The sequence below is a fragment of the Conger conger genome, chromosome 9 (assembly GCF_963514075.1).
Source record: "Conger conger chromosome 9, fConCon1.1, whole genome shotgun sequence".
NCBI lineage: Eukaryota > Metazoa > Chordata > Actinopteri > Anguilliformes > Congridae > Conger > Conger conger.
Genome location: NC_083768.1, coordinates 9,708,617 through 9,736,586, shown reverse-complemented (window position 1 = coordinate 9,736,586; position 27,970 = coordinate 9,708,617). Strand labels below are relative to the sequence as shown.

Sequence of the window (27,970 nt, the reverse complement as noted above, 5' to 3'; positions counted from 1 at the left end):
TTGTCGGTGTTAAAATCATTAATGGTGTAAAAAGCTGTGAGGAACCGAGGGGGTGGCACAGTGGTGCAGTTGGTCGTACCGTTGCCTCACAGGGAGAAGGTCCGGGGTTCATGTCCCGGCTGGGGCCTGTCTGTGTGGAGTGTGCACGTTCTCCCTGTGTCTGCGTCCGTATCCTCCGGTTTCCTCCCACAGTCCTGAAACATGCAGCTTGGGTAAACTGAAAAGTCTAAATCCCTGTGAAGGATTGCCGACCAGTCTGAGATTTTCATTGTGTTCTGTGGCTCTTTCTGGATATTTTTATGGATATAATTTGTATTAGAATGTGGTTCTTGGTTAGCATAGTTCATTTACGCTAGCGCTGTAGTCATGTTGCTCATATTAGTCAGGTAACTGCACCTCTGTTTCTGTGTCATATACGTATATATATACGTCGCTCTGGATGAAAGAGTCTGCAGAATCTTCTGTTATTACATTCTTTTTTAATTGGACACAAACTTATTCTGCATACAGTACATCCGAAATCTGAGGTAGTTTTTCTTGTTCAAACCTGAGGGTCAAGTATACTGTTGGTATATCGAGTGGTCTGGATCATTGTGTTCTTCTAAAGGCGTATGCTAACTGTGTTTCACCCCCCCAACGATAGACAGACACGTCCATAACCAGAGCAGAACAGCCTGCTTTACAAATGAAGTTTTCTGTAGAAGCGTATTCTGTGTTCAAGAACCGGCAGGGGCTATTCGACACCTGCTGCCTGTCCAGGTGCTATAATACACACCTGTGATGAAAGAGCCCGGACCTTGAAAACACATTTTCTCTTCAGCGCGTGGAGGTTTTACCGTTTCGTTTCCGTTTTTATTCCTTTTTCGCCATTTAAGTACACACTTCTTATTCTAATGAAGACTTTACAGACTCGGTCAAAATAAGAAAATTAAAAAGGTACAGAAAGATGGAGAGGGAGAGAAAGAGCGGGGGCGAGAGAGAGAGCGAGCGAGACAGAGACAAGAGAACTGAGTAATTGAAAGGAGCGGACTGACAATTATCGTGAATGAGAAGAAGTGTCCCTGGTTAAACCGGAGGTAAACAGCACGGGCGGAGCAGGCCTTCACGTGCCTTTCATCACTGCTGTTTTTCTGTTTCTCGACATGTCGTTTGTCTCGGCGTGCTAGCTTTCCGTCATCGCGCCCCGTTGGTATGCTCGGCACGCCGGCCGTTTCCGTGCCTCGTACCTCTACGCGGCGTCTTTACAAACGCTTTCCTTCTCCGTCCAGCGGTCTACGAGCAGTCCTGTGAGGCCTACAAGCACCTGGGCAGAACCTCAGACACCTACTGGATCGACCCGGACGGGAGCGGACCGCTGGGGCCCTTCAAGGTCAACTGCAACATGACGGGTGAGACCATCCTCGTTTCCGAAACCGTTCCGGTGGCTGAGGTGCGTGACCGGGACCCGGGGCGGCTGGTGGTTCAAGCCGCGATAAGATCTCCGCCGCTGTTCACCCTGCATTGCTCCGGACGGGATTGTCCCGCGCTTAGCCTAATCAGCTGGAGGTCGCTCTGGATAAAAGCGTCAGCTAAATAACAAATGTATTAGTTTAGCACAGTGTATGGGCCAGGCCCTGTGAAAACTGGGTGAGGGAGACTGCAGCTCAGATGGAAAGGGATCTGGGATGGGTTTTTCTGTGATTCCAGTTCCGAATTGAACAGAAACTACCCCGTCTCCCAGCTGCACCGGGACCGTTATACGTGAACATGACGTCTAGACTTGCTTGCTGCTTTAGAGCAGAGTTCACCAACCCTGGTCCTGGAGAGCTACGGGGTCTGCTGGTTTTCACTGTTACTCTGCACTTAATTAATCAATTAGAGCAGATAATTACACAGCTAACTCACCTCACCTGGTTACCTGGGTCTCAACAGGGTGCTGATTTTAAGGTGAAAACAAAAACCAGCAGACCTAGTAGCTCTCCAGGACCAGGGTTGGTGTTATTCTCCTGCTCTTTAGTCCTTTTTATGGCTGCAGGTACTGTTATTGCTGTTAGTAACCCCCCCCCACATACACACACACAAGCACACACACGCACACACACACACACACACACGCACGCACACACACACACGCACACACACACTCACACGCACGCACACACACACACATGCACACACACACACACACGCACATGCACACACACGCACACACACACACACTCACACGCACGCACACACGCACACACACTCACACACACACACACACACACACTCACACTCACACTCACACGCACACACACACATACACACACACACGCACACACACACACTCGCACGCACACACACTCGCACGCACACACACACACGCACACACACACGCACACACACACACACACACATACACACACACGCACACACACACACTCGCACGCACACACACTCGCACGCACATACACACACGCACGCACACACACACGCATGCACGCACACACACTCGCACTCACACACACACACGCACACACACACACACACATACACACACACGCACACACACACACTCGCATGCACACACACTCGCACGCACACACACACACGCACACACGCACACACACACACACTCACACACGCACACAGTCTCCTGTCTGTCTTTCTCTCCGATAAGCTGTGTGTGACACACCTGACTTGAAATGCATTTTGTATACTTCACATAAATTTGACGTGCCAGTTTAATCGCCGTGCGGACTGATTGATACGTTCTTAATAGAACCAACACGTCGCTTTCCTGCAACGCCATTTTCTCACAGAATGCTAAACAACCAGGACCAGGCCCGCTTGATGGCTCAGTCAAAACGGTTCAGCGTGAATGAGGTGCAGATAATTGAGGATGCGAGGAATATGCAAGGCATTGTTTATCATCTTCGTGCTATCCGAGGGTTTAATTATCCAAACACACGTACATTTTGTAAGGGAAGACAGGCTTCCGGAAAAATGTGGCTTGGCAAAGTTAATGAAATGTATGTGAGTATTTTGCCTGCGTTGTGGACACTTTTGCTTCATACCAGTATAGCTAACCGCAAATAAATAAAAAACTGTGTATGTCAGCCCAAGGGCAGCAATTTTGGGAATAAAATATGAATTAATTTTGGCTAACATGCTTTTGAGAGTGGGGGGGAGGGAAAACGGCCAAAACTCCTCAGCTGAACAGTGGCTCAGAGTCCCTGGACAATACTTTGCACTTTACTCCATAAGTTAAACAGGCAACACACAAAGCCTTCTGTGGCTCAATTCAGCCACTACGGTTGGTATGTCACATGAATTATGTATATCTTCTCTCTCTCTCTCTTTCTCTCTGTCTCACACTCACTTTCTTTCTGTCGCTCTCTCACTATCTCACAAGCTTTCTCTGCCTCTCTCTCACTCACTCACTATCTGTCTATCGCTCAAATAGAGGTCTAAAATCATGGACAATTTCAACAGACAAAAAAAAAAATTCCCTGCAATGAAAGGGCATCTTTAAAAATGATGCACATGAAAGTTAATGATTTCACTCCCAGTGAAAATCTAAATCTGAAAATGGAGCAATTAGCAATAGTAAGTCCATTTTATGTCTGTTGCCCTTTTGACATTATCAAGTGCTGCTTTAGTCGGTCAATATGTTCCATTGGCTGAATTTGTAAAGATCTCCTATCACTGCATTACAGTCCATGTGGGCTATTGCTAAGGCTCATACTTTTTCGGATTTTACGATTCCATTGTTTTACAATTTTACGATTCCATTTGACTATTTTACGATCCCATTGTTTTAGCAGGGGCCGCAGTTTCTGCCCTGCGTTGCTCCAGGGGAGGATTGTCTCCTGCTTAGTTTAATCAACTGTACGTCGCTCTGGATAAGAGCGTCTGCCAAATGCCATTAATGTAATGTAATGTAATGTTTCAGCAGAGGTACTTACAGGGGCCGGGGGCCACAGTGTCAGCGGGGCTACTTGCAGTAACTCTGGTGTTGGAGGGGCCTCAGGTTCCACAGGGCCATTAAACCCTGGCCCTTGAGGGTTACTCTCCTGCAAGTCATGAGGGCTCGAGGGTTTCAGTCGAGACAGAAACTCGTCCTCCTGATTGGGCTAATTAGCCTCCTGGCCGATCAAATGGAGTTTTCCCGTCGGCAGTTCTGTGAGTGTTATTGATCTATGGAGAATCGTGTGAGATTGCTGTCTAACATTGAAATGAGCGGGGCCTGCATCGCTGAGTGCTTTTGAAGACAAAAATTAATTACAACTGGAGATACAGCTGGATATGTGTTCATCCAAGTCAAGTCAGGCATGTTGATCAGCGCAGAGAGAAGACGTTAAAAACTCTCTGAAAGGGCCGGCTGAACTCGAGCAGTGAAGGAGCCTGAGATGTCTGCTGTGGCCCGATTCTCACCACACCATTGGGTCTGGTAGCCCTGCAGGGCGTCACGTGATTGGCTGTAGCAGCACCCAGGACGGATTTTGGTTGGTGGGATTGTGTGTGCTAGATTTTGATTGGTGGGATTGTGTGTGCAACGTGTTGAAACGTATGCCGGGCGTCTCTGTGTCAGCTGCCATTGACTGTGCCAAGCACCCGTCAAAACTGAGGCCGCCCTGTAAATCTGTAGGATCTGGGTTATCCTCCCAATACTCAGTGTGCCTGATTACATTTGGCATTACAGTCCCAAACACGACGTGATTTTCGACGGCATAGTTAACTAGAAAACTGTTTCTATACAGATCTGGGTCAGTCGATTGTGTAGTAACGTGACTTCGTTCCGCGGCTGTGTGGCCACCCGGAAGTATCTTAGCAACCTTTTGTTTACAAACATTCCGATTTGTCCTACAGCTGTACCATGACATCACCTTTACAGTGACATCAGCTCGACAGTGACATCACCGTCACAGCTGATCGTCCTTTCCGGTGTAAAAGTGTGTGACGCGTGCCTCTCTCTGTCTCAGAGGACAAGGTGTGGACGACGGTGATGAACAGCCTCCCCCAGCAGGCCCCGGTCAGCGGGTCGAGCAGGGAGAGCCGCACGGTGCTGCAGCTCAACTACAGCGCCACCATGGAGCAGGTGTCCGCCATTACAGACAGCGCTGAGCACTGCGAACAGCACGTAGCCTACAGCTGCCGCATGTCCCGACTGCTCAACACGCCAGGTATGAGTGTGTGTGTCTGTGTGTGTGTGTGTGTGTGTGTGTGTGTGTGTGTCTGTGTGTGTGTGTGTGTGTCTGTGTGTATGTGTTTGTGTATGTGTGTGTGTGTGTGTGTGTGTGTGCGTGTGTGTATGTGTGCGTGTGTCTGTGTGTCTGTGTGTGTGTGTGTGTATGTGTGTGTGTATGTGTATGTTTGTGTGTGTGTGTGTGTGCGTGTGTGTATATGTGTGTGTGTCTGTGTGTGTGTGTGTGTGTGTGTGTGTATGTGTGTGTGTGTGTGTGTGTATGTGTGTGTGTGTGTGTGTGTGTGTATGTGTGTGTGTGTGCATGTGTATGTGTATGTGTATGTGTGTGGGGGTGTGTGCATGTGTGTGTGTGCATGCATTTGTTTTTGCAGGTGTGTGTGCGTGCACAACAGTGCAAAGTGTGCTATAGCCACACAGTTTTTATTTTTGTTTGTGTTTGTGTGTCTGAAGGTGTATTCTATTCTGTATCAGCACTGTAAATCTTCCCTTCTCAAAATCAATAGAACTATGTTAGGAGTTATAGATAGAGACATTTCAGCCTTTACTGAGGGAATCATCATGGCTGTTATAGACACAATCCTGTCAGATGTTGTCAATACATTCCTGTCACAGGTAGGGTGCTTTCCATGTAAGTATGTAAGGCATTATCCATGGAATCCTATTGGCTCTTATCGATGGAAACTTGTTAGGTTCCACCATTGTACCAACACCACCCCTTATCAATGAAACCGCATTGGCTTTTTTCCTACCTTGGAATGAGTGGCAGTCATTATTGATTGAGTCCTGTCAAGTTGTATTGATGGGTCCATGTTTCAGTTTACTGACGCAATGATGCTTTGCCCAGGACTCTGCTCTCCTATGGCTGTGTGTGCGTGTCTGCGTGTGTGTGTGTGTGTGTGCGTGTGTGTGTGTGTGTGTGCACATCACTCCTACTGCAGTCTGTGAGTCTTTCTGCATGTCAGGCCTGTGGGTGTAACTTGAGGCATTCGATGCTCTACAAATCTCTTTTTCTTTACAATTTGCACACTCTTGTTCTCGGTTTAGCTGGATATTTGCGTACACGAAGACAGCCACGGCCCAGCACTGCCAATGCCGCTAAGAAAAGGCTTCTTCTGTGGTGAGGCTGGGCTTCCGTAAGGACGTGGAGGACTTCAGCCGCTCCGGAGGCCCTCAGACAGAGCTGAATTGTAATTGGGCGTTGCAGCGTGCTAAGGGACAGCTTCACAGGAAGCGGCGGGATTTCCAGCCGCCGCGATCGCACTCTTGCGCCCGAACCGAAGTTAACACCCAATTCGCCCGGGTCCTAAAATACAAGCGCAATAAACTTGCCCGTAATTGCAGCCCGCCGTGATAGATTGCCGTAGCCGGCTCGAAAGCGTTCGTCAGCAAAATCCCTCGCCCCACTATCTCGCTGTTCGCTTCAGATTCCCCAAAAAATACATTTGAATGAAGGCTAGCCAACAAAAAGCACCATTACACTGCATCACATCCAATTACATTCACTTAGCAGATGCTCCTATGGTATTATCCACTGTGGACCGGGCTCTTCTAACAGTTAATATGTACTGAGTACATCCGGGGAGCGGTGGGGCGATTTGGTGAATTTGCTCAGGTACTTCATTGCTTTATAGGAGGGGGTAGTTTTTCAGATATTAAACCCGCTGCCAATATTTAGTGAATCTGGTCCTCTGCGTATATTTTACCTGCATGATTACATTCTACGCTGTAAAATGCTCACTTTATGGAGCTCCATAGCTTAAACATATCCTTTTGAGGCGAGGTGTTTATTTGAATGAATAATAAAAAGAATCCATTCTTTTTTAATGTCCTTTTTGAGTAACTTTGCTGAGCAAAATGCTGACTGATAATGAGATTGATTGGCTCTATATTGCCAGGTTAATGAAAGTTGGAGATGTTTTTCTAAATAAAGACCAGGGCTACACACCATCGCCCTATTGGGATATGCACTGACTCTGAGGAGATTTGACATTTGCTGATCACACGTAGTCAGATCTGAGCTGGCTGTCTGTCTGACCTGAGCTGTCAGTCTGTCTGACCTGAGCTGTCAGTCTGTCTGACCTGAGCTGGCTGTCTGTCTGACCTCAGCTGGCTGTCTGTCTGACCTGAGCTGGCTGTCTGTCTGACCTCAGCTGTCCAGCTGTCCAGGTGGTCTTGTCTGCAGTGCTGAGGACATCATTCGCATATTAGGATTTGGATATTTCAGGAGCGAAGCAGTGTTCGTGATGTTTTGAATATCCGTTCATAATACCTGTTATTACTGATCATCCCTGGCCGTGATCTGAGAGGCCTCAATCTGTTCCCAGATTCCTCCGCCGTGGTACGGTTTATCTTCCGTTTTTCATTTACTTTTAGTATTTGTTTTTGTAACGTCGGAACCTCAGTTAGCCAACTGTTTGTTAACAAGGCCCTGTGGGGCATCTGAAAAAAAGAAACCTGCTGTATTAGTTCTGGATGATTTGAAATGTGGCCATGCGGACACGGATGAAAGCATCCTGTGGAAGGTGTTTCGCTGCTTGTGTGTTTGTGTTCATTTCTGTAAAGTGGAAAGAAGCCGAATGTGCTCTTTGTCAGAGGCATGGGGCTCAATGCTTTGTTCTCATTCCTGGCTAATTAAGCTTTGACATTCGGTACACACACACACCCCAACGATGAATTAACATTCTTCGCATAATTGCATATTTCCCTTTTTTTAAACCTCCACATTTCACCAGTGACACACATTAGCGATTCATAACCCACAATTCATTCTTAATACAATGAATTTTTAGCAGTGAAATAACGCTAGTTTATTTTTTAAAATGAATGTAGATGAAACAAGTCAAAACATTGTTGACCTGTAAATAAATAGAACAGGAACACTTACACTGTTCGTGTGCATGTGTGCATTCGGTGCAGTTTTTTGGGTGTGTTGTATGTGTGGGTGTGTTTGTGTGTATGTGTGTTTGGGGGGGGGGGGGGGATAATGCTTTATTCTGAAACAGAAAAAGACAATTTGAGCGTCTAATCAAGGCAGTCCGACATTTCGCAAGCACATGAAGTGTTACATCAGAATTGTGCTGAACTACATTGAAGCACAGTAACCCAGAACTTGTGATGTACTGTCCTTATTCCGTGACCCCTGACCTCCCTGTCCCTGGCCGTGATTGGCTGTGCCACATCGCTCCAGGCTCCACATTGGTTCCTGACCCTTATTACCTCGGCTGCACAATTGCAGGTCATGCACACACACACACACACACACAGAGTAGGTGGGAGAATATTAACATGAGAGTGTGTGTGTGAGAGTGTGTGTGTGTGAGTGAGTGCGTGTTTGTGTGTGTGTGTGTGTGTGTGTGGTGTGTGTATGAGAGTGTGTGTGTGTGTGTGTGTGTGTGAGAGAGTGTGTGTGTATGTGAGAGAGTGTGTGTGTGAGTGTGTGAGAGCGTGTGTGTGTGTGCGTGCGTGCATGCGTGCGTACGTGCGTGACTGTGTGTGTGCGTGCGTGTCTATGTGTGTGTGCGTGCGTGCGTGTCTGTGTGTGTGTGTGTGTCAGAGAGAGTGTGTGTGTGTATGTGAGAGAGTGTGTGTGTGAGTGTGTGAGAGTGCGTGCGTGCGTGAGTGCGTGCGTACGTGCGTGACTGTGTGCGTGTGCGTGCATGCGTGTCTGTGTGTGTGTGCGTGCGTGCGTGCGTGCATGTCTGTGTGTGTGTGTGTGTGTGTGTGTGTGTATGTGTGTGTGAGAGTGTGTGGGAAAGTGGATAAAGGTGAAGGTCTGTAAATGCTCATTGTATGGGAAGACAGATGAACTATGGATAATATAAGCATTTACAAAAACAATTATTATTTTTGCGGGGTCTCTAACCCCCTACCCCCCACCCCGGCTAGGCTCAGTGTTCCCCCGCCGAAGATTCCCGTGACTCATTCCCGTACTGGGGAATAAATCTTCCCGGGACCGCGACCGTCGTCATTATGAAGACGGAGTGGAGCGGACTGTGTCTGACAGGCCGCCATCGCTTTTCCCGAGCGGAAAAGTCAAATACAGTCACGCTCCCCGGAGCTCTGCACCCTGAGAAGTGCTCCCGCACCCTCCCAGCTCACAGCAGGGGCTCCCATCCCTGGTCCTGGAGATCCGGCTGTCGCTTTTCACAACGGCCCCATAAAAGCTCACCGGATTCTACTAACTAGCAACATAACGAGACCACTAGCTGCAGAATGAGGTGTGGCTTTGTTAGGATTGGAGTGAAAACCTACAGGATGGGAGATCTCCAGGAACAGGATTGAGCAGCCCTGCTCTAGCTGTTGAATGAGGTGTGGTTTGTTAGGGTTCGAGTGAAAACCTACAGGATGGTAGATCTCCAGAAACAGGGTTGGGCAGGGTTCAATAAAGTAGTAGCCACTTAGCTGGCTTTAATTATTGGAATGGAGGAAATTTTTAAATGATTATAATCAGTGATAATAGTTATGAGTACAATAAAATAAATAGTGTTTTGATATCATTTTTCCTGTGCAGGCATTGGTAGCTGTGGGTAAGCTGTATAAAAAATAATTCCAGTCTAGCTAAAGGGTTCTTTGTCAGGCAAAACGGTTCTTTGTGTGGGAGGTCTCACACTTCGCACCTATGACAGAGGTTTCCAAAAGAACTAAGAAAGGTTTTCCCTACGAAATCAAGCTGAAGGATCCATTCAGAGCCCTTTTCTCTGAGAGTATACTCAGGCGTGTGAGGAATGGGATGTGTTGAGTACAGCATCATTACTCAACACTGCCCTGGAGTGCTGTTGCTAAGCGCCGGCGCTATAGCCCTTCCCTCAAGGTTGGCTGTCTGATTAATGCCATTTTATTAGAATTTTTTAAACAGATGGTTGTTCGCAATTAGTCTTGCATATGAGCAAAGTAAAACTCTTTTTCTTTTTTTTTTCCGTAAGTTATGGCTCCACGTTTGCCATTCGCAGGCTTTGTTCAGATTGCCGCCAAAGTGAGGTGTTGAATTTGAGGTGTTTGAATTTGAACTCACACTAAAACTGTCCCGCATAATATCGTGTGTCAGAAAATGCAGATGCTGATGTACTTTAGTAGGTATAACATCTGAGTGCATTTCATTTCACAACATACACTGTGGGGAAAAAAAAAAAACACACACATGAAAGCAACAAAAAGAAATATTATTTCCAGCATACTCTTATACACATACTTTTTACAAAACAAAATACATTCCTCAAATTGTCTTTAAAATGTTTTGGACGCAGGCCGTACGGTTTTTCCGTAATGTTTGGACAGGCCTCGACGTGAGGCAGTGGGACAGTGATTAACGGTGGCGTGTTTCCGCACGCACGCGGGGGGGAGCAGGCCAGACAGCCGGCCGAACGCAACCCATGAGCCTCTGCGGCACTCCGTTTCAGCTCATGCCGCAGGGACGGTCGCGCCCATACGTCTTATTGGCCCCGACGTCATTTGTCATTTGCTTTGTGTGATAAATACGTTTGAAAGTCATCGGCTTCCCACTGGCTCAAGACACTTCTCTGGCAGAGGTACGAAGCAATGGAAGCAATACTGCTCTCACGTATACCACTGTAAAATAATAAATAAATAGCTCTAATTAATGAATTGATTCTTCCCGTTTATATAGCGCTTTTCTCACAGCGTTTTACAGTGATGAGGGGAAACTCAGCTCAACCACCGCCAATGTGTGTGACATATACCACTCTCACACATACCACTCTAACACATACCACTCTCACACATACCACTCTCACACATACCACTGTAACACATACCACTGTAACACATACCACTCTCACACATACCACTGTAACACATACCACTCTCACACATACCACTCTCACACATACCACTGTAACACATACCACTGTAACACATACCACTCTCACACATACCACTCTAACACATACCACTGTAACACATACCACTCTCACACATACCACTCTAACACATACCACTGTAACACATACCACTCTCACATATACCACTGTAACACATACCACTCTCATACATACCACTCTCACACATACCACTGTAACACATACCACTCTCACATATACCACTGTAACACATACCACTCTCACACATACCACTCTCACATATACCACTGTAACACATACCACTCTCATACATACCACTCTAACACATACCACTCTCACACATACCACTCTCACACATACCACTCTCACACATACCACTCTCATATATATATATATATATATATATATATATATATATATATATATATATATATATAGAGAGAGAGAGAGAGAGAGAGAGAGAGAGAGCTTAACTGAACTCTTCAGCCGGTCATTTTGAATGGCTGTCTTGTTGTTGAGACGCTAATATGTCAATATCCAAGTTGGTAACGAGCCCCAGGAGAGGAATGTAGAGCATTATGGATTAAAGTAGATGTACCCAGAGTTTGTACAGGAATTGATATATAACACTGTATTGGTCTTGTTAGATTTAACAAGTCCGTTTAACTTCATGTTACGAAACATTGTACTTCATTTCAGTTCATTTTTATTTGTCTAAATGAATGGCAACAAGTGTTGCAGTGCTGCTTGCAAGGTCATTGCATAGAAATATTTTACTTGGAATATTATCTTGCTTTCTTGCAATTATGTGGAACTTAGCATTCATTTTGTGAATGCAATATTGACTTTTTGTGTGGTATAATGGCCTCCAGGTATTAATGTAATATCAATATAAATTGACTAATTCATTGCTGCATCCTATCTAACAGTTTGATGTTCTTTGATGTTGAATTGGACCTGACCTAATAATGGATGTTTTAATTCATAAACGAGGAGGTTGCTTGGGCTCATTAGGATGTATTTACCTGAAATCTGTTTTTTTCTTAGTATTGATTCCTGAGTTCTGCTCATTGTTAGGATTCTCCTCTGATACCTGAGACATCCTTTGCAGTCTTATCCTCGAACCAGTTGGACAGGCTGCGTCTTGGCTTTTCATAATGTAGGCCTGTTTTAAAACCGGGGCACAGCACAAAACACAAGCCTCAACACTATCCTCTTACCACTAGACGCATAATCATTTGATACTTTTACTTTACTTTACTTTTATCTCTAAACCTGCCAGACCTCTGAAGCATTTCTCAAAACTCACATTTTTTTCCACAATTAGACTATATTATATGATAAATGGTCAAAGATCAGCAGGCACAGACAGAGATGAAACATTTTTATTATTTTAACTTTATTTTCCTTTTTGAAAAATAGGGAAAGTCTGTTACCCAAAAGCATTGCTAAGCATTGCACTTTTAACATTGAGTGGTGACACACAGTGCATGTCCTGTACAGAACAAAGGAGGTTTCTAGCTCTGTACATATTACAGAGAGTACTGTGAAGGAATGTTTTCAAGGCCCTCAGCAAAAACACTTCAAAACCAGGTTTGGAGCTGAATCTGCTCACAGTCTTCTGGGCAGGGACCGCCCCGGGGCGTATTTCACTGTTTTGCACTTGTTGTCCGAAAGGTTGCCGATTCAAATCCTAGACTAGAAGCGCTGTGATTAAGTCACTTGGCCCGAAATTCCCCCCGGAAAATCTGCGGTGAAGGCGCAGGCTTGCTGAAAGCCGACTCCGTCCTTCAGTCGTGTGCTGCCGGCTCTGTTGCGACCCGCGTGGTGTGGGGAGTGTGTGAGGCTCTGTGGGAGACCCCCTCCTCGCCCCGTGCCCGTTCCCCACAGGGTGTGTGAGGCTCTGTGGGAGACCCCCTCCTCGCCCCGTGCCCGTTCCCCACAGGGTGTCTGAGTCTCTGTGGGAGACCCCCTCCTCGCCCCGTGCCCGTTCCCCACAGGGTGTGTTGGCTCTGTGGGAGACCCCCTCCTCGCCCCGTGCCCGTTCCCCACAGGGTGTGAGGCTCTGTGGGAGACCCCCTCCTCGCCCCGTGCCCGTTCCCCACAGGGTGTGTTGGCTCTGTGGGAGACCCCCTCCTCGCCCCGTGCCCGTTCCCCACAGGGTGTCTGAGGCTGTGTGGGAGACCCCCTCCTCGCCCCGGGCCCGTTCCCCACAGGGTGTGTTGGCTCTGTGGGAGACCCCCTCCTCGCCCCGGGCCCGTTCCCCACAGGGTGTGTTGGCTCTGTGGGGGACCCCCTCCTCACCCCGTGCCCGTTCCCCGCAGGGTGTGTTGGCTCTGTGGGAGACCCCCTCCTCGCCCCGGGCCCGTTCCCCACAGGGTGTGTTGGCTCTGTGGCTCTGTGGGGGCCCTCCTCACCCCGTTGAGTATTAAAGAGGCACCGTGTGACCATACCTATGCCTCACGGTTATGGATGTTCTGTTGAGTATCAAAACAACACCATGTGACCATACCGTACCTACGCCTCACGGTTATGGATGTTCTGTTGAGTATTAAAGAGGCACCATGTGACCATACTGTACCTACGCCTCACAGTTATGGCTGTTCTGTTGAGTATCAAAACGACACCATGTCACCATACCTACGCCTCGCGGTTATGGATGTTCTGTTGAGTATCAAAACAACACCATGTGACCATACTGTACCTACGCCTCATGGTTATGGATGTTCTGTTGAGTATTAAAGAGGCACCATGTGACCATACTGTACCTACGCCTCACGGTTATGGATGTTCTGTTGAGTATTAAAGAGGCACCATGTGACCATACCTACGCCTCTCGGTTATGGCTGTTCTGTTGAGTATCAAAACAACACCATGTGACCATACTGTACCTACGCCTCATGGTTATGGATGTTCTGTTGAGTATTAAAGAGGCACCATGTGACCATACCTACGCCTCTCGGTTATGGCTGTTCTGTTGAGTATCGCTTTAAGAAACTGCTGAGATTCATTTCATTTTCTCCTTCTTCTTATTTATCTTTTTTTATTGTCAAAACTACTCAATAAAAATGCAAATATCAAAGACAAACAGCACTCACAGAAGGAATATTCCAATAATGGTAGGCTGTTAAAGTCAAACACCCAGGGTGACAATAAGCCCAGTCAAAGACATTATTGGGGGATGAAAAAATATATTTACAATGCACCATTTCAGAAAGACATTTATGCAATGGCACATTTATATTAGTTTTGATGGTTTTCATGATCCAACTGCAGTCAAGGGCTAAATACCGTGGTTATCGTCGGTTTACCTACCATAAAGTATTTGACTACACCATAAACCGGGTGTTCGTCTCACACTGGCACTTGATTTAGAATTGTCATGGTAGTTTTAGCTGTTACACAGTGAGGGAAAAATCTAGAAATTCCAGGAAAAAACAAGAGCATTCATTAGCAGTGCAGGTATGTCATGTTTCTGTCACGTTTATACTTTGAAGTGACTTGATTTTCATCTCAAATAAAACTTTTTTTTTGTAATCCTCATAAGGTGGAAAACGGGAAAGATGTGTAAAACATTTCATTACTTTCTGCATAAATATCTGTCTGTCTTAGATATTCTCTGTTAGTTTGAGGTCTGTGGACTATTAGAGGCTAATGTCTCAGCTGCTGGAAGTTTTGAAAACTAAGAGGTGAAAATTCTTGGCTCTGTAAAACTGTTATAATTGTATCTGCATGACAATTGTGGCAAAACGATGACAGAAGGAGAACCTGAAAAAAAGCCTTGATTAAAACAGACTTGGCTTCACAGTTTGGCAGATTCTCGGAGCACAAGAGACGCAGTCCCCAGCTTCCTGCTCGTTTGCGACCTCGTGTCTGGGCACGGTTCTGGGTGCGCGTTATCTCCGGCCAGGCCTGTTTTGAATTTTAAATCTCCAGCCCACGAAAATGATATTCATACATTTAAAAAAAAAAAAAAAGTTAAAACTACCTACAAATTTGAACTGGCCCCCGAAAACATTTTTTATCAAATATTAAGGCCAACCCATTTCACACTTTGACTGAACTGGCCCCTGAACTAACTCGGATTCTGTGAGCGTCGTGTGGAATTTTTCCGCTCCAGAATAGGAGAAGTGGAGCTGTGATTTCACGGGGGGGTTTGTTTGATACGGTGAAAGGAATTTGATGTAAATGAATCACAACTGGAAGCAGAGAAAAACGGTTTTCGTCATCGCGGCGATTAAAGGCGACGTACGCGTTTCTCCGGTCGTGTGCGTTGCAGAGAAACACGTCTTCTCTGTGCAGTCGCGCTACGCCCGTGCAAGTCCGCCATGTAAAATGGATTCCGGTTCAGTGTAAAGCAATTTACGCCGCGATCTGGGTTTTGTAGGTATACGGTGTATACTGAATCACTGAGCCAACACAATCCTCCCAGTACAATTTTCCCATGATTGCGTTTGATGGAAAAATGTTTTTGCAGCGCTTTCAAACTACGCTGGCTGAGGGGAGAACACTGCGAGATACAGAGGCATAGGCCCACATATGCTGCTGTATTTATGATGTCGTTTACTGTCAATTCTATCAGGGTTTTATGATTATGGATCTGAATGTCATCATCGTGGTTCATGGAACTGAAGGAATGAAACATACACTCAGGAGCTAACCTGGGGCATGTTCAATCTGAAAACGTTCTGCTGCGTTTTGCAACCGTTTCTGTGTTGAACGATATGTCTTCTCCCGAAACGGTGTGCAACGTTTTGCAACTGGCATGTTTGTTCCTGTTTGGTGGGTGTGTCGGGGGTGTAATGACGTCGGCCTATTCTTTAAAGGCCAGAGAACGCCTTCTCAGACACCATATGAGGATGCTGTGTAGGTTTTGGTGGAGCTGATCGTGGCCCTGGCTGTCGTTATTAGAATATATTTGCTTAGCAGATACGCTTTCCTCTGTTTCACTCAGGTAATTCAGATTCTTTGCAGTGTAACCTTTAAGAATACAAGTGCATGGTCCTGTCTGAGATTTTGAGCTATTTCCACCAGGGTCAAGGCTGACTTACTGTACCAAACTTATTACACAGAGGTTGTATTAATTTTAATTACATTTTACATTACCCCATTAGATTTCAGTCACTAGGGCCATCTTGGCTCAACTAGCTCCTCAGATTTCATATTGAAACATGAGCATGAACATTCCGAAATTCCCGCTCATCACGCTCCGACATTCCGGCCGTGCGGGGGGGTCAGGCAGAATGGCGTTCCCGAGCGGGCTTGCTTAGGTCCCGTTTACCTTGGAGCAGAAAGCTTGCGTCAGCATGTTTCCCACCCTCATTATAAGAAAATGTTTGTGGTAACCGAGCATGACTTCAGCTATGATGGCAATATTACAGAGAGATGCTTATGCTTGCATTTGCAATCGAATATGATTATCCTCGACTCGCATCGCGTCTGATGACAAGAAATGTGTTCTTATAATGGATATGCTGAAAGGATCGCTGAACCACCTCTGCTGGTCAGTGCCAGAACATCCTGCGGTACAATACGCATGGTACAGCTGATTTATCACAACCGTTTGATTTGGAAAAATGATCAATAACTCTGCTGAACAGGCTTTTCGTATGGGATGGGGTCTAATACTGCTCAGAAATTAAATTATGCTCAATATTATGCTTTTTTTTCATAAATTGCATAAAGAGACAAAACCCCCAGATTGCTTGGTTTCTTCTCCTTATCTCCGAAATCCAGGCCTTAGTTCTTGACCCTAAACGTGATTCACCCATCTGTAATTTACAGCCAGCCCCCACCAGGCAGTGGTCAGGGGGTTAAAACACATGGCTTCTACAGAGACAGCTTTTGCCCAGTTTCCCCTCGGCTCCTGAATGGTTATGATATCGAAGGTAGGCTGTTACAAAAACTAGACCATTACACCAGTCGCACTGAACCAATCAGAATAACACCAAACATTACTATATTCTGACCTGGGATTATCATGAAACATCTTTATGCCATCTCCAGTATTCCTGTACTCAAACCCTGTAGGAATGTGAGAGAAGGGGGGCTCCAGGAATCCTTCTCTAGCTCTCCCCCACAGGCACGTGTGCCAAAAGGTGGGGGCTAACAATGCACGCTCCGGGAGGGGGAGGTCAGCAAGCTGACCAGCGCATGAGACCAAATGTTACTCATGACTGGCTTACAAGAATATCGCTCACACTGTAACAGCCATGATAGGAAATATCTCATTCATATATTTATGAACGCGTGTTATATAAGAAATTGCATGTATCATTCAAAGTCTTCTTATGAACGGCGGTCCAGGACCTCAGCTTTACTTTGATTGGTAGATTACATGGAGCAATGAAGCATGCTTTTTATTATTTATTTATTGCATTTATTATTGTATATATATATATATATATATATATATATTTTTTTTTTTTTGGTGATTCCTGCTTGTTCACCGAACACTCTCACAAATAAAGGTACAAAGATGTGTCTAAAAAGGTTCTTGTCACTGGGGCGGAACATAACATTGTACCCGGCAATATATCATTAATTTGTACCTTTTCAGCTTGGAAAGAGCACTAATTGTTGCGCAAAGTGAACAGTACTGCACCTTCATGGTACATTCGGGAGATTTGAACAGAAGATCAAAATTGTCCCTCCACTGTCACGCCATTGCGGGCTGAGCCTTTCCCCACCCGTTCCTGGTGTCCGGAGGCAGAGAGGCCTGGATATTTTACCAGCTCTTTTAATACTTCAGCCTATGATCTACCAAACCATTTTGATGATTTGCTCCTACAGAGTCCCCATTACCTCCCTGTTCCTGTGCAATTTTGCCTAAGTTTAGCAACTGACACTGGGCTAGCAAGCCCAAGAGTCTCCCTGTCCGTATCCGGAGCGATTTATTTCCATCGCTGAGTTTTTCACACCGCTGTTTTTTCACCCCGCTGTTAAGAGTGCTTGCTCTTTCTTCCCAAAAGGGAGGTTTTTGTCCTGTTTTTGTCTGTAAAGCATCTTTGCGATAGTGTCTACAAATAAAATTGAGTCAAATTGAATTTGCCCAAGCCTAATAACTTGTGTTCGGTAGGAGCCCAGCTGCGTATCTGAATGAGACGTAAGTTATGCACGTCAGCAGTTAATGCCTTCTAAGCAAGTTTCAAAGCAGTAGTTTGATTGTTTACACAGTCAAACTTGTTCCACAGTTAATCTGGAACAGCTTTATTTGTGAATACCAAAGGCAGGGGTGCTATAGCTTAGACAATGCCAGCCAGCAGACGACAGGGTGGGCCAGTCCATTCCCATCTCCAGGGCCTCTGCCTTGTGTATCAGATCCATAAAGGCCCGCTTCTTCATTTCCTTTGTAGATGAGTTGGGGGAGGAGAGGGGAGAGGAGGAGAGTTATGTTTCATGTTGTCACTACCGCTTGACAGATTCTTTTTTTCCCTTTCGGCAGACAACACCAGTCTGCTCCCAGGGAGGAAATGGCGAGAAAATGATCTCCCTCCTGCACTGACCATCACCATCTCTCTCATTCTGTCTCCCTCACACTCTCTTTCTCTCCCTCTCTCTCTCATTCTGTCTCCCTCACACTCTCTTTCTCTCCCTCTCTCTCTCATTCTGTCTCCCTCACACTCTCTCTCTCCTTCTCTCTCTCCCTCTCACTCTCCCTCTCTCATTCTGTCTCCCTCACACTCTCTCTCTCCTTCTCTCTCTCCCTCTCCCTTTCCCTCTCTCTCTCCATTCTTCTCCCTCTCCCTCTCTCTCTCTTATTCTGTCTCCCTCACACTCTCTCTCTCCCTCTCTCTCCCTCTCTCTCCCTTCTTCTCCCTCTCTCTCTCTTCTTCTCCCTCTCTCTCTCTCTCTCTCTCCCTCTCTCTCTGTTTCTCTCCCTCTCTTTCTCTTTCTCTCTTGCCCTCTCTTTTTACAGCGTCTATCTCTTTTACACACATACACACACACATGCACAAGCACACACCCATGCACGCACACACACACATTTCAGAGATACTAGCTAAATTAAGTTACCCACAAGAGGAATTTCAGGGTTCAGCTAAACGGCAAAGGAATTAGTGACTCAACCAGCAGAAAAATTCCCACTCAATAAAAGAATGACAGAAGTACTTCTGCACTCACAATATCGACCTAAAGTGAACCGTTTGCGTGCTGCTTGTGTGAGTCAGTGCTAAGCATTACATTACATTAATTGCATTTGGCTGACGCTCTTATCCAGTGCGACGTACAGTTGATTAGACTAGGCAGGAGACAATCCTCCCCTGGAGCAATGCAGGGTTAAGGACCTTGCTCAAGGGCCCAACGGCTGTGCGGAACTTATTGTGGCTACACCGGGATTAGAACCGCCGACCTTGCGGGTCCCAGTCCTGCACCTTACGCAGAGGTGACGCATCACATCACATCCCCACATCTGCCCAAAACGTTTTCGCTTTTGGCCTCCAGAAATAGAGTTTGACATTGAGGTACATTTTTCTGTCCTTCAAGGATTTCCCAAATGTGCCCTGAAAGTACAGTAATGTTCTCTTTGGGTACAAATGAATTTGTTTTCCAAACGAAAAAAGCACAGGTTAATTACAGTGTGTACTGTGCATGTAGGGGCGACATGGCTCAGGCAGTAAGAGCAGTCGTCTGGCAGTCGGAGGGTTGACGGTTCGATCCCCCCCCCGAGCTGTGTCGAAGTGTCCTTGAGCAAGACACCTAACCCCCAAATGCTCCTGACGAGCTGGTCGGCGCCTTGCATGGCAGCCAATCGCCGTTGGTGTGTGAGAAGCATTAATTGTACAGCGCTTTGGATAAAGGCTCTATATAAATGCCAACCATGTGCCTATAGGCCACTGCCCCAGCGACAAGCATTTATACCTTCTCAGGTATGTGCCTTTATTCCTGAGAGTGTCGAGCAACCTTTGCCGCTACGTTCAGAGTGACCAAAAAGAATAGCTTCTCCTCGCTTATCTAATACGTTCTTGAAGATTTATGGCTGAATGTATCCCTCAGAATCATTTCTATTCTTGTTGCTCCAGTAAAGTAGCTGGTCTATTGTACTCAGCTTTAATATCAAAGGACAAATATGTTAATATTTTTATGATATGCACAAAGAAGGTAGATGCATGTGTTCCAAATTATTAAACTTCGAGAATTAAATGAAAATTAAGCAAACCTTTGTTGAACACTGACATTTCAGAAACTCTGAGCGCTGCCATGAATATCAATGCAGAGAACTGTAATCTACCAGCAGATGTTTGTGTCAGATCATAAGATGACAGGGACTTCTTTCGCTCATATCAATGAGTGTGTCCTTTCATAAGGAGACACATGGAAGCATAAATTTGAGTTGCTGCCTTGCCAGACAGTGGCACTGACATTTTAAGGTATCTCTGATGCTTTAGCTTTGCATCTCTGTATTGACAGAGCTCCATTTCCATTCCGCTGTTGCTGTTTGAGATCGCAGATATGTGATTAGAATGTTTTTGACTGAACCTTCTACAGTGGGGTGCAAAGATTAGGTTACCCCTGGTTTAAAAGTCTGTTACAATTAATCTGTACGTGATTGAAAGCAAACCTAATTTTTAAAACCTAGTTTTAAATCATATGAAAAAGGAAAAGGGCCAAGTTCGGGAACCGTCTGTGGGGTGACATGGCTCAGACAGTAAGAGCAGTCATCTGGCAGTCAGAGGGTTGCTGGTTCGATCCCCTGCCTGGGCTGTGTTGAAGTGTCCCTGAGCAAGACACCTAACCCATAAATGCTCCTGACGAGCTGGTCGGCGCCTTGCATGGCAGCCAATCGCCGGCAGTGTGTGAGCGTGTGTATAAATGGGTGAATGAGAAGCATCAATTGTTACTTTTTAAGAATATGATTACTAAGGCCCAGACCCTGGAGATTTACTCGTTAGGGCTTCAGTGAGTCAGGGGTTATCCAGAAATGTAGGTAAAATGTCGGACGGTAAAATGTTATTGCTAAGTAAGTAATCAAGGCCAGAAGTTGGCTGAAAAGCAGAAGTGATGTGTGTTGCTATTCCAGTGGTTCCCACACTCGGTCCTGGGCCCTCTCCTGTGTATGCAGCTGTGAGCTCCAACCACATTCATGTACACAATCGCAGAACTTTTAACAAGCTGTTAATGTTCAGAGGGATTGCTTGCCCTTAAGCCACATTGTGTCAGACATAGCTATGCATGCCATGACCAATAAAACTCCCGTGTTTGTATTGTTCTTATTGTGTTATATTACAAACAATTGCATCAGAAAAGGTGCCACGGATGGTGCAGTGGGTAGCACTGCCGCCTCACAGCAAGGAGGTCCTGGGTTCGAATCCCCGTCGGCCAGGGCCTCTCTGTGCGGAGTTTGCATGTTCTCCCCGTGTTTGCGTGGGTTTCCTCCGGGTACTCCGGTTTCCTCCCACAGTCCAAAGACATGCCGGTTAGGCTGATTGGAGAGTCTAAATTGCTCGTGGGTATGAGTGTGTGAGTGAATGGTGTGTGTGCCCTGCGATGGACTGGCGACCTGTCCAGGGTGTATTCCTGCCTTTCGCCCAATGTATGCTGGGATAGGCTCCAGCCCTCCTGCGACCCTGTTCAGGATAAGCGGGTTAAGATAATGGATGGATGGATGCATCAGAAAAGTAAAAAAAAACTTGATCAAATGGTAGACTGAGGTTAATCAATAGGCCCTTAATTACTGTAAATTGCTGCACACGTGTTTAATTTCTTTCAAAATGTATTCTATTTATTCCAGGTGTCTACAATTTCTCCAAGCAGGAGCCGATTGATTGAGCACAGTATTTAATTTCATCAGTTAAAAATAAGTTGCCTTTTTATGTAATTACTTGCAATTAGCGCAATAAACACAATATTAACGTGGGAATTTCATTCTTCATGGCTTGCATGGCAATACCTGACATGGCTTAAAATAGCAATATCATATAATTAAGAAATATGAACAGCTTCTGGGATTGTGGCTGGAACGAAAACACAGCATACACAGAAGTGTGGAAACCACTGGGCTACTCTGAAATCTCACATGCAAAATGCAGTTTCCCCCGCGAAGCCCTTTTGTACACAGCTGTTGCTGTTAAACATATCCCAATTGTTAGATTTTGGTTTGTTCAAGATATAATGACTGTGTCCCCACAGTCACCCTGTTTCCCCCACTCTATTTAAATTTCCTTTCCTGGGCTTAATTTGAGGTCTAGGTGCCGACAACCGTTTGTCTTTGGCCTAACCAGGAAACCTGTCAATAGACATTATCATATCTAAAGGAGTGCTTTGTCACAAAGGATGAAGCACTTCCTTTCAGATAGTTTCCATTAGTTTCCATTAGTTTCCAAAGATAGTTTCCATTGTTCAGATACTGAGTATAAACTGTATCATTCCCAGTAAGGATTGTGTAAGATTGGTGAAAGCTCAGGAGAACGTACACACTGCCTGGAACCACAAATAAAGAGCTGAACTTGTCTTACACCCTGGAATTTCAAGTAACAACTCTTTTTTCCTGAATGCCATTCAAAGTACCAGCAGCGAACAGTTATAATTAAGAAGAAGAAACAAGAAGTTCTTCAGTCTAGACCAGTGGTCTCCAACTCATCGCCACGGAGAGCCGGGTGTATGCAGGCTTTCATTCCAACCACATTAATGCTCACTAATGCATTTTAATTGATTCCCATTACTCATTTACACATATGCATTTAACCACATTAAAACACATAATATAAGCAATAGGCATAATATTATTTAGACAACATAACACATTTCACATTATATATGTTATGTGCAAACCTGCAGGCCCTAATTCAGCAAATAGCTCAGCTAATTATGTCATCGACATCTGAGGCTAGAATAAAGGTTAGCATTCACGTGGCCCTCCATGACAACCACTGCTGTTGACCAAAGTTAACCAAGAGAAAAGAGGCTCTGTCCCCAAAATTGTTAATTACCAGCCTCAATGAACTGTGGGACAGCTCTTATTAGCAATTAGCCATCTTTTTTAAACAATATCTCAGAAGAACCCATCTGAAATGGACAAAAGGCTTTTCTGAGCCGCTTTTTAGCTTTCAAAGTGTATGTTTTAAATTAATATGAAAAAATAAATAACTCATGTGATTGTCTTTATTTGCTCATATTGTGTGAAAAGACAGAGTAGATTTACTTTTCACAGTGAAAAGTGAATATTTAATTATTTGTGTATTTTTAGCCAGTTATATGAATTATTGATTCCTTGGGTAAATAAACGTAGTTATTTAACGGACGTTTAATTAAAGAGTAGATCGAGCTTTATCTTTTTCTCATCAATAATTTTAAAGGCTATTATTAATAATTCAATAATTAATCTCAATATAATGAAATCATCTATTCTGCCATTGAAGTGGGAGTTATTGCCATAAGTAATTCTGTGCTCCGATCAGGGGGAGGGGGGAACTCGGGAGAACTTTGTGAAGGGGTGGGGGGGGGCGCAGGGATAATTTTGGGAAAAAACCGGGAGAACTTTGTGAAGGGAACACCAAGGAGAGCTGGTGGCCCCGAACTGAACTTCCGCTGTCAGCCTTTTGACGGCCGTGTGTGTCACGAGCGTTTCCACCCAGAGGCAGCGCGAACGACAGCCGTCCGCCTCTCATGCTCCTCCCTGCAAGACTCCCGAATCCTCTCCAGTCTCCTTAATTTCCCATTTTCACATTTCAAATGTCTGTGCGTATCCTCATCTCCGCGTGGGCCTTTTTCCGAATTAAGTGCGATTGCTTTTATTTTTCTGCTGATTAAAGATAAGAGTTTAGTTCATAAGCACACAATTAATCCCAATTAGGCCAGCCAGCTGCAGATCAAAGACGTTTCCCCGGTGCTGTGTGCACTCGGAGACCCCGCCGAAGCCGGAATTCAATATCCGTGTTTGAGCGGCTGCTGGAGACTCCACTCAGCAGCCGATTAGTGAGCCTTTGAACGCCTGGTTTTTTCGATGGCGACTACGCGAAAAAGAGGCATTGACATGCAGGGGTGTAGCTGGGAATTCTGGGCCGCCTGAAATAACATTGAGGCCTCTTTTTGTGGGCCACCCCCCCAGCTGTAAGACCCCCCCCCCCCCCCCCCCCCCCAAACTGCGGGGCCCTAGAATCATCACCACCTTTCAGCCCACGAGCAACGGTCCTGCAGAAATTGCAGGAATTATTCATCAGTGCCAGTTTATTTATTCAATACTGGAATTTATTGATGGTAACGATGGCATTGAAACTGCCATCTGTAATTTTGCATTCTGCTGCTGACAGATATTTTGACAAATCCAGCAACCACATTAGTCTAATGAAAAGCATTTGTTTGGAATGGGCTATGAACAGAGATGGCATGTTATTCCAAGAGATTTTGATGAGGTAAGTTTGCTGGTCATTCAACCAAATCTTACATATTGCTCAGTGAGTAATTCACCTCAACCAAAACTCACCTGGGGCTCATTGAGTGATTCACCTCACCTGAATCTCACCTGGAGCTCACTGAGTGATTCACCTCACCTGAATCTCACCTGGAGCTCACTGAGTGATTCACCTCACCTGAATCTCACCTGGAGCTCACTGGGTGATTCACCTCACCTGAATCTCACCTGGAGCTCACTGAGTGATTCACCTCACCTGAATCTCACCTGGAGCTCACTGGGTGATTCACCTCAACTGAATCACACTTGGAGCTCAGTGAGTGATTCACCTCAACTGAATCACACTTGGAGCTCAGTGAGTGATTCACCTCAACTGAATCACACTTGGAGCTCAGTGAGTGATCCCTTCTTTAGACAGTATTATTCCTGCAGCATGTGCACCCAAAATTAAAATGGATCCCCAGTATGTTTCCAAGAAATTTTAGAGGAGCTACAGTATTTTGGCCTTTTAAGTTATTCTTTGAATCAGAAATAACTTGACACCCGGGCCCATTTTTGAGCTGAGACAACTGAAGTGAGACACAGATATAATGCAATGCAACTGAGATGATGAAACTTGGCACAGCTCGTATGAAATAGCCTTTGATGTGGTGGATGAAAATGTCACGTTTCGCAACTTAAAAAGCCAATTGTTGTTTGTGTGAACTGCGCTTGCTCAATATATGGGTTTGGTTCTGTGTTTGCTTGATTTTGCCACAGGAGCTCCGTGCATGTGTTGGTTATTCTTTGAAGTAGTAGGCGTTTCGGAATGTTTTTTTTCTCAGCCAGTGTTCTAGAACGCCATTGCTCTCAGTTGCCGGCGGTGATTGTCACATCGGCATTCCATTAGAACAGTCTAGTCACACGGCCGCGATTAGGGTTCATTTCATCTGTGGCACAGCAAGCACAATGAAGTGCATTTCATATTCAACCCCACGATGTTCTGGAGGGATTATTCCAGCAAAGAATGAGACTAATTGCCACAAAATTAAAATGATCCTTCGTGCAATACGCCTTTTTAAATGAGGCATGCTGACGATGTTATACCGTATATGTGCCAACGGCTCTTTTTCAGAGCATGTTACTGAATGTGTTACTTATTCTATGTTATGTGTACAGTATTGGTCGTCTATTTTAGAAATATTTCTGGTTTACATACCTTCAGTTTTTTTTGTATTCAGTCTTGGCATTGTTTAATGCATTATGCTTGTTTAGGGTTTAGCATCGAACAAAACAATTGGATCAAACTGGTTGATATATTGATTTTGATATATTGAGTGGTGCTACTATGGCGGTTTTTCATAAACATCAATAGTTCATTGCAGCTGCCCACATTTACAGACGTACAGCTGAGGGAAAGAATGTAGAAACGCTGGCGTTGGAAAGAGGGAAACAGTAGTGAGGACAGCACGTGATAATCTACATCAATTACTTACCGTAAAGGTAACACGGTGCAGTCTGGGAAATGAAGTTCATTACTTGTATGACGTCATCGGCTGGGCCGATCACTACGGACTACAACACAGTGGGAATGAGAGATTTCTGTATGCCCAGGGGTGCCATTGAGAAGCAAAGGAGGGACATGACGTCAACAGCGCTGCGTACAGAAACGAATACGCATCAGTCCCTTGGTTACTCCTTCGCGGACCTGGCTTCAGCTTGGCCGCGTTACCGTTCAGGTTTTTCGGCTGGGGGGAGGGGGAGCGTGATAATGTACTTCCTGTTCTGGCCTTGGCTGGGTAACTGCGTTTCTTCCAGCGCGTGTCGGCAGGCTGAGGGGATAGGCCGGGGCTGTAATGGTGAGGGACGTGTCTAATTCCGGCCCGTTACGGACCGCTTGGCCCGCTTCCACCGCTGGCCCGGCTGCCTCTCCGCACCACTCGGGACCGGCCGCAGGGCATTGTGGGATATCTCCATAGGCTGTGAATTCATTGTGAGGCCCCAGCCTTCAATAATTGTTATCATTTCTTGTCCAGCTGTTGTAATTAATAGTATCCAGGGCAACCAATACAATTCAAATTTACAGTGTATGAGGTTTTTTTTTTTTCACCAATTATTTGTATATTTCACAGAAATATTAGTACTATGCAAGGGAGGCTTGTTTTGGGGAGTAATTTGTTGGATATGGATGGATGGTCATTTAGCAGACAGAGCAAATAACCTAACCCTTTCTGGCAGAGAAACGCACAGAGGGACTATGCAAATCAGATCGCAGAAAGGTTTATTCACTGTTAATTAGAGCTCGCAAACCACAATCACCTTTAAAACTACACCTTTTTGTCATGGGAACATGATATTCCTGCTAAGGTATACATTTCAAATTTGTTAAGACTGAGAAAGCAATGAGCAAAGGAGAACATATCCACACTCAGTCTTAGAGAGAGAGAAAAGTGTGAAAAGTAAAGTGAAGAGTTTCTAGAGTCTCTCCGTGTTTTTAGAAGATGAGATGGGGCTGAGAAATTGAGGGCAACGCTGTTCCCGGTGTTGAAATTTTGGGGGCAATAAACCACAAAATAGCCACCCTGGCAGAGGAGGGCTGATTGATGACCTCATTAATTTCGGTGTCCTTCCGCGGATAGCTTAGCCTTTCCCGCTGATTCACGGTCAGAATTCCCCGAGACCGCCGCGTCGCTCTCCCGACTTCTCGGTTTCCGGGAGGGCTAAACGGTGCGCGAGGGGAGGAATATTTTAATAAAACCGGGAGGGCCAGCTTCTCCGAGAGAAAACATTAATTAAGGAGCATTAACGAGATTCATTTCGGCTGGGGAGACGTGGAGAGAGTCGCCGAAGTGGCCTTCTCTCACCAGCCAGCGATGCATTTTAGCCTGCTAATCCTGCTTTTGACATTTTGTCTTCTTCATTTCTGCTCGTCGTTAATCAACGAGAACTCATTCAGTGTTCGGAGCTCACTGGAAGTGTACACCTAATAAAGGCAGACCGGATTGACACTCCGGACCTTATCATGCTGAACTGTAAACGATATTTCCACAACACAGCCCCAGTTACGGAGTTATTACTACCTATACTCAATTATGCGGATACTGTCTGTCGGAATACTTTAGAATTGCACCTTCAACCCCTTAATGTCGTAATGACTGTTCCATGTATGTCGTGCTAAACTGGTTATCACCTACTTCAAGAAGACACTTCCACTAGCTCCAATGTAGTAATGTGGGTTGGTTTGGTGGGATGCGTGGGTGAATAGTACAGTATGCGTTTGTGTTTAGTCTATGTACTTTACCATAGGTGCATCTGTCCAAACCCCCTTGAAAACTAGATGATTCATCTCAAGGGGCTATCCTTGAGTACATTTCTATAAGATAAGGTCTGGCCTTGAATCCCCTCCAAATTAGATTGAAAAACAACGACTCTATTTTCTGATCCTCGGTCTAATGTACTGTTACGTTCCTCATTCGAGTGTTCTATCTTGTGCAGGAACATGTAGCGATGGTGTATACCGGGCACGGTTTCCAAACTCCCAATTAAACTTCAAAGCTGTCGCTGAGAATTAAGATGAACCAGTGTTCAGGATAACATGCCTTTGTTCTTCAGAAAGACAAGAACAAGTCGAGCGTAAGTGCCCTTTAATAACGA

The 27,970-nt window shown here is 45.4% G+C and overlaps 1 protein-coding gene across 2 annotated transcripts in view; it reads left to right on the top strand.

Moving 5' to 3' along the window:
- The window catches only part of LOC133136573 (contactin-associated protein-like 2), a 268,486-nt gene that overhangs the window by 171,822 nt on the left and 68,694 nt on the right, over positions 1–27,970 (top strand). For both annotated transcript variants that reach the window (XM_061254190.1, XM_061254191.1), the window contains 2 exons: positions 1,269–1,388; positions 4,947–5,147. In XM_061254190.1, coding sequence (XP_061110174.1) covers positions 1,269–1,388; positions 4,947–5,147 — 321 coding nt within the window. The remainder of the gene's footprint in view (positions 1–1,268; positions 1,389–4,946; positions 5,148–27,970) is intronic.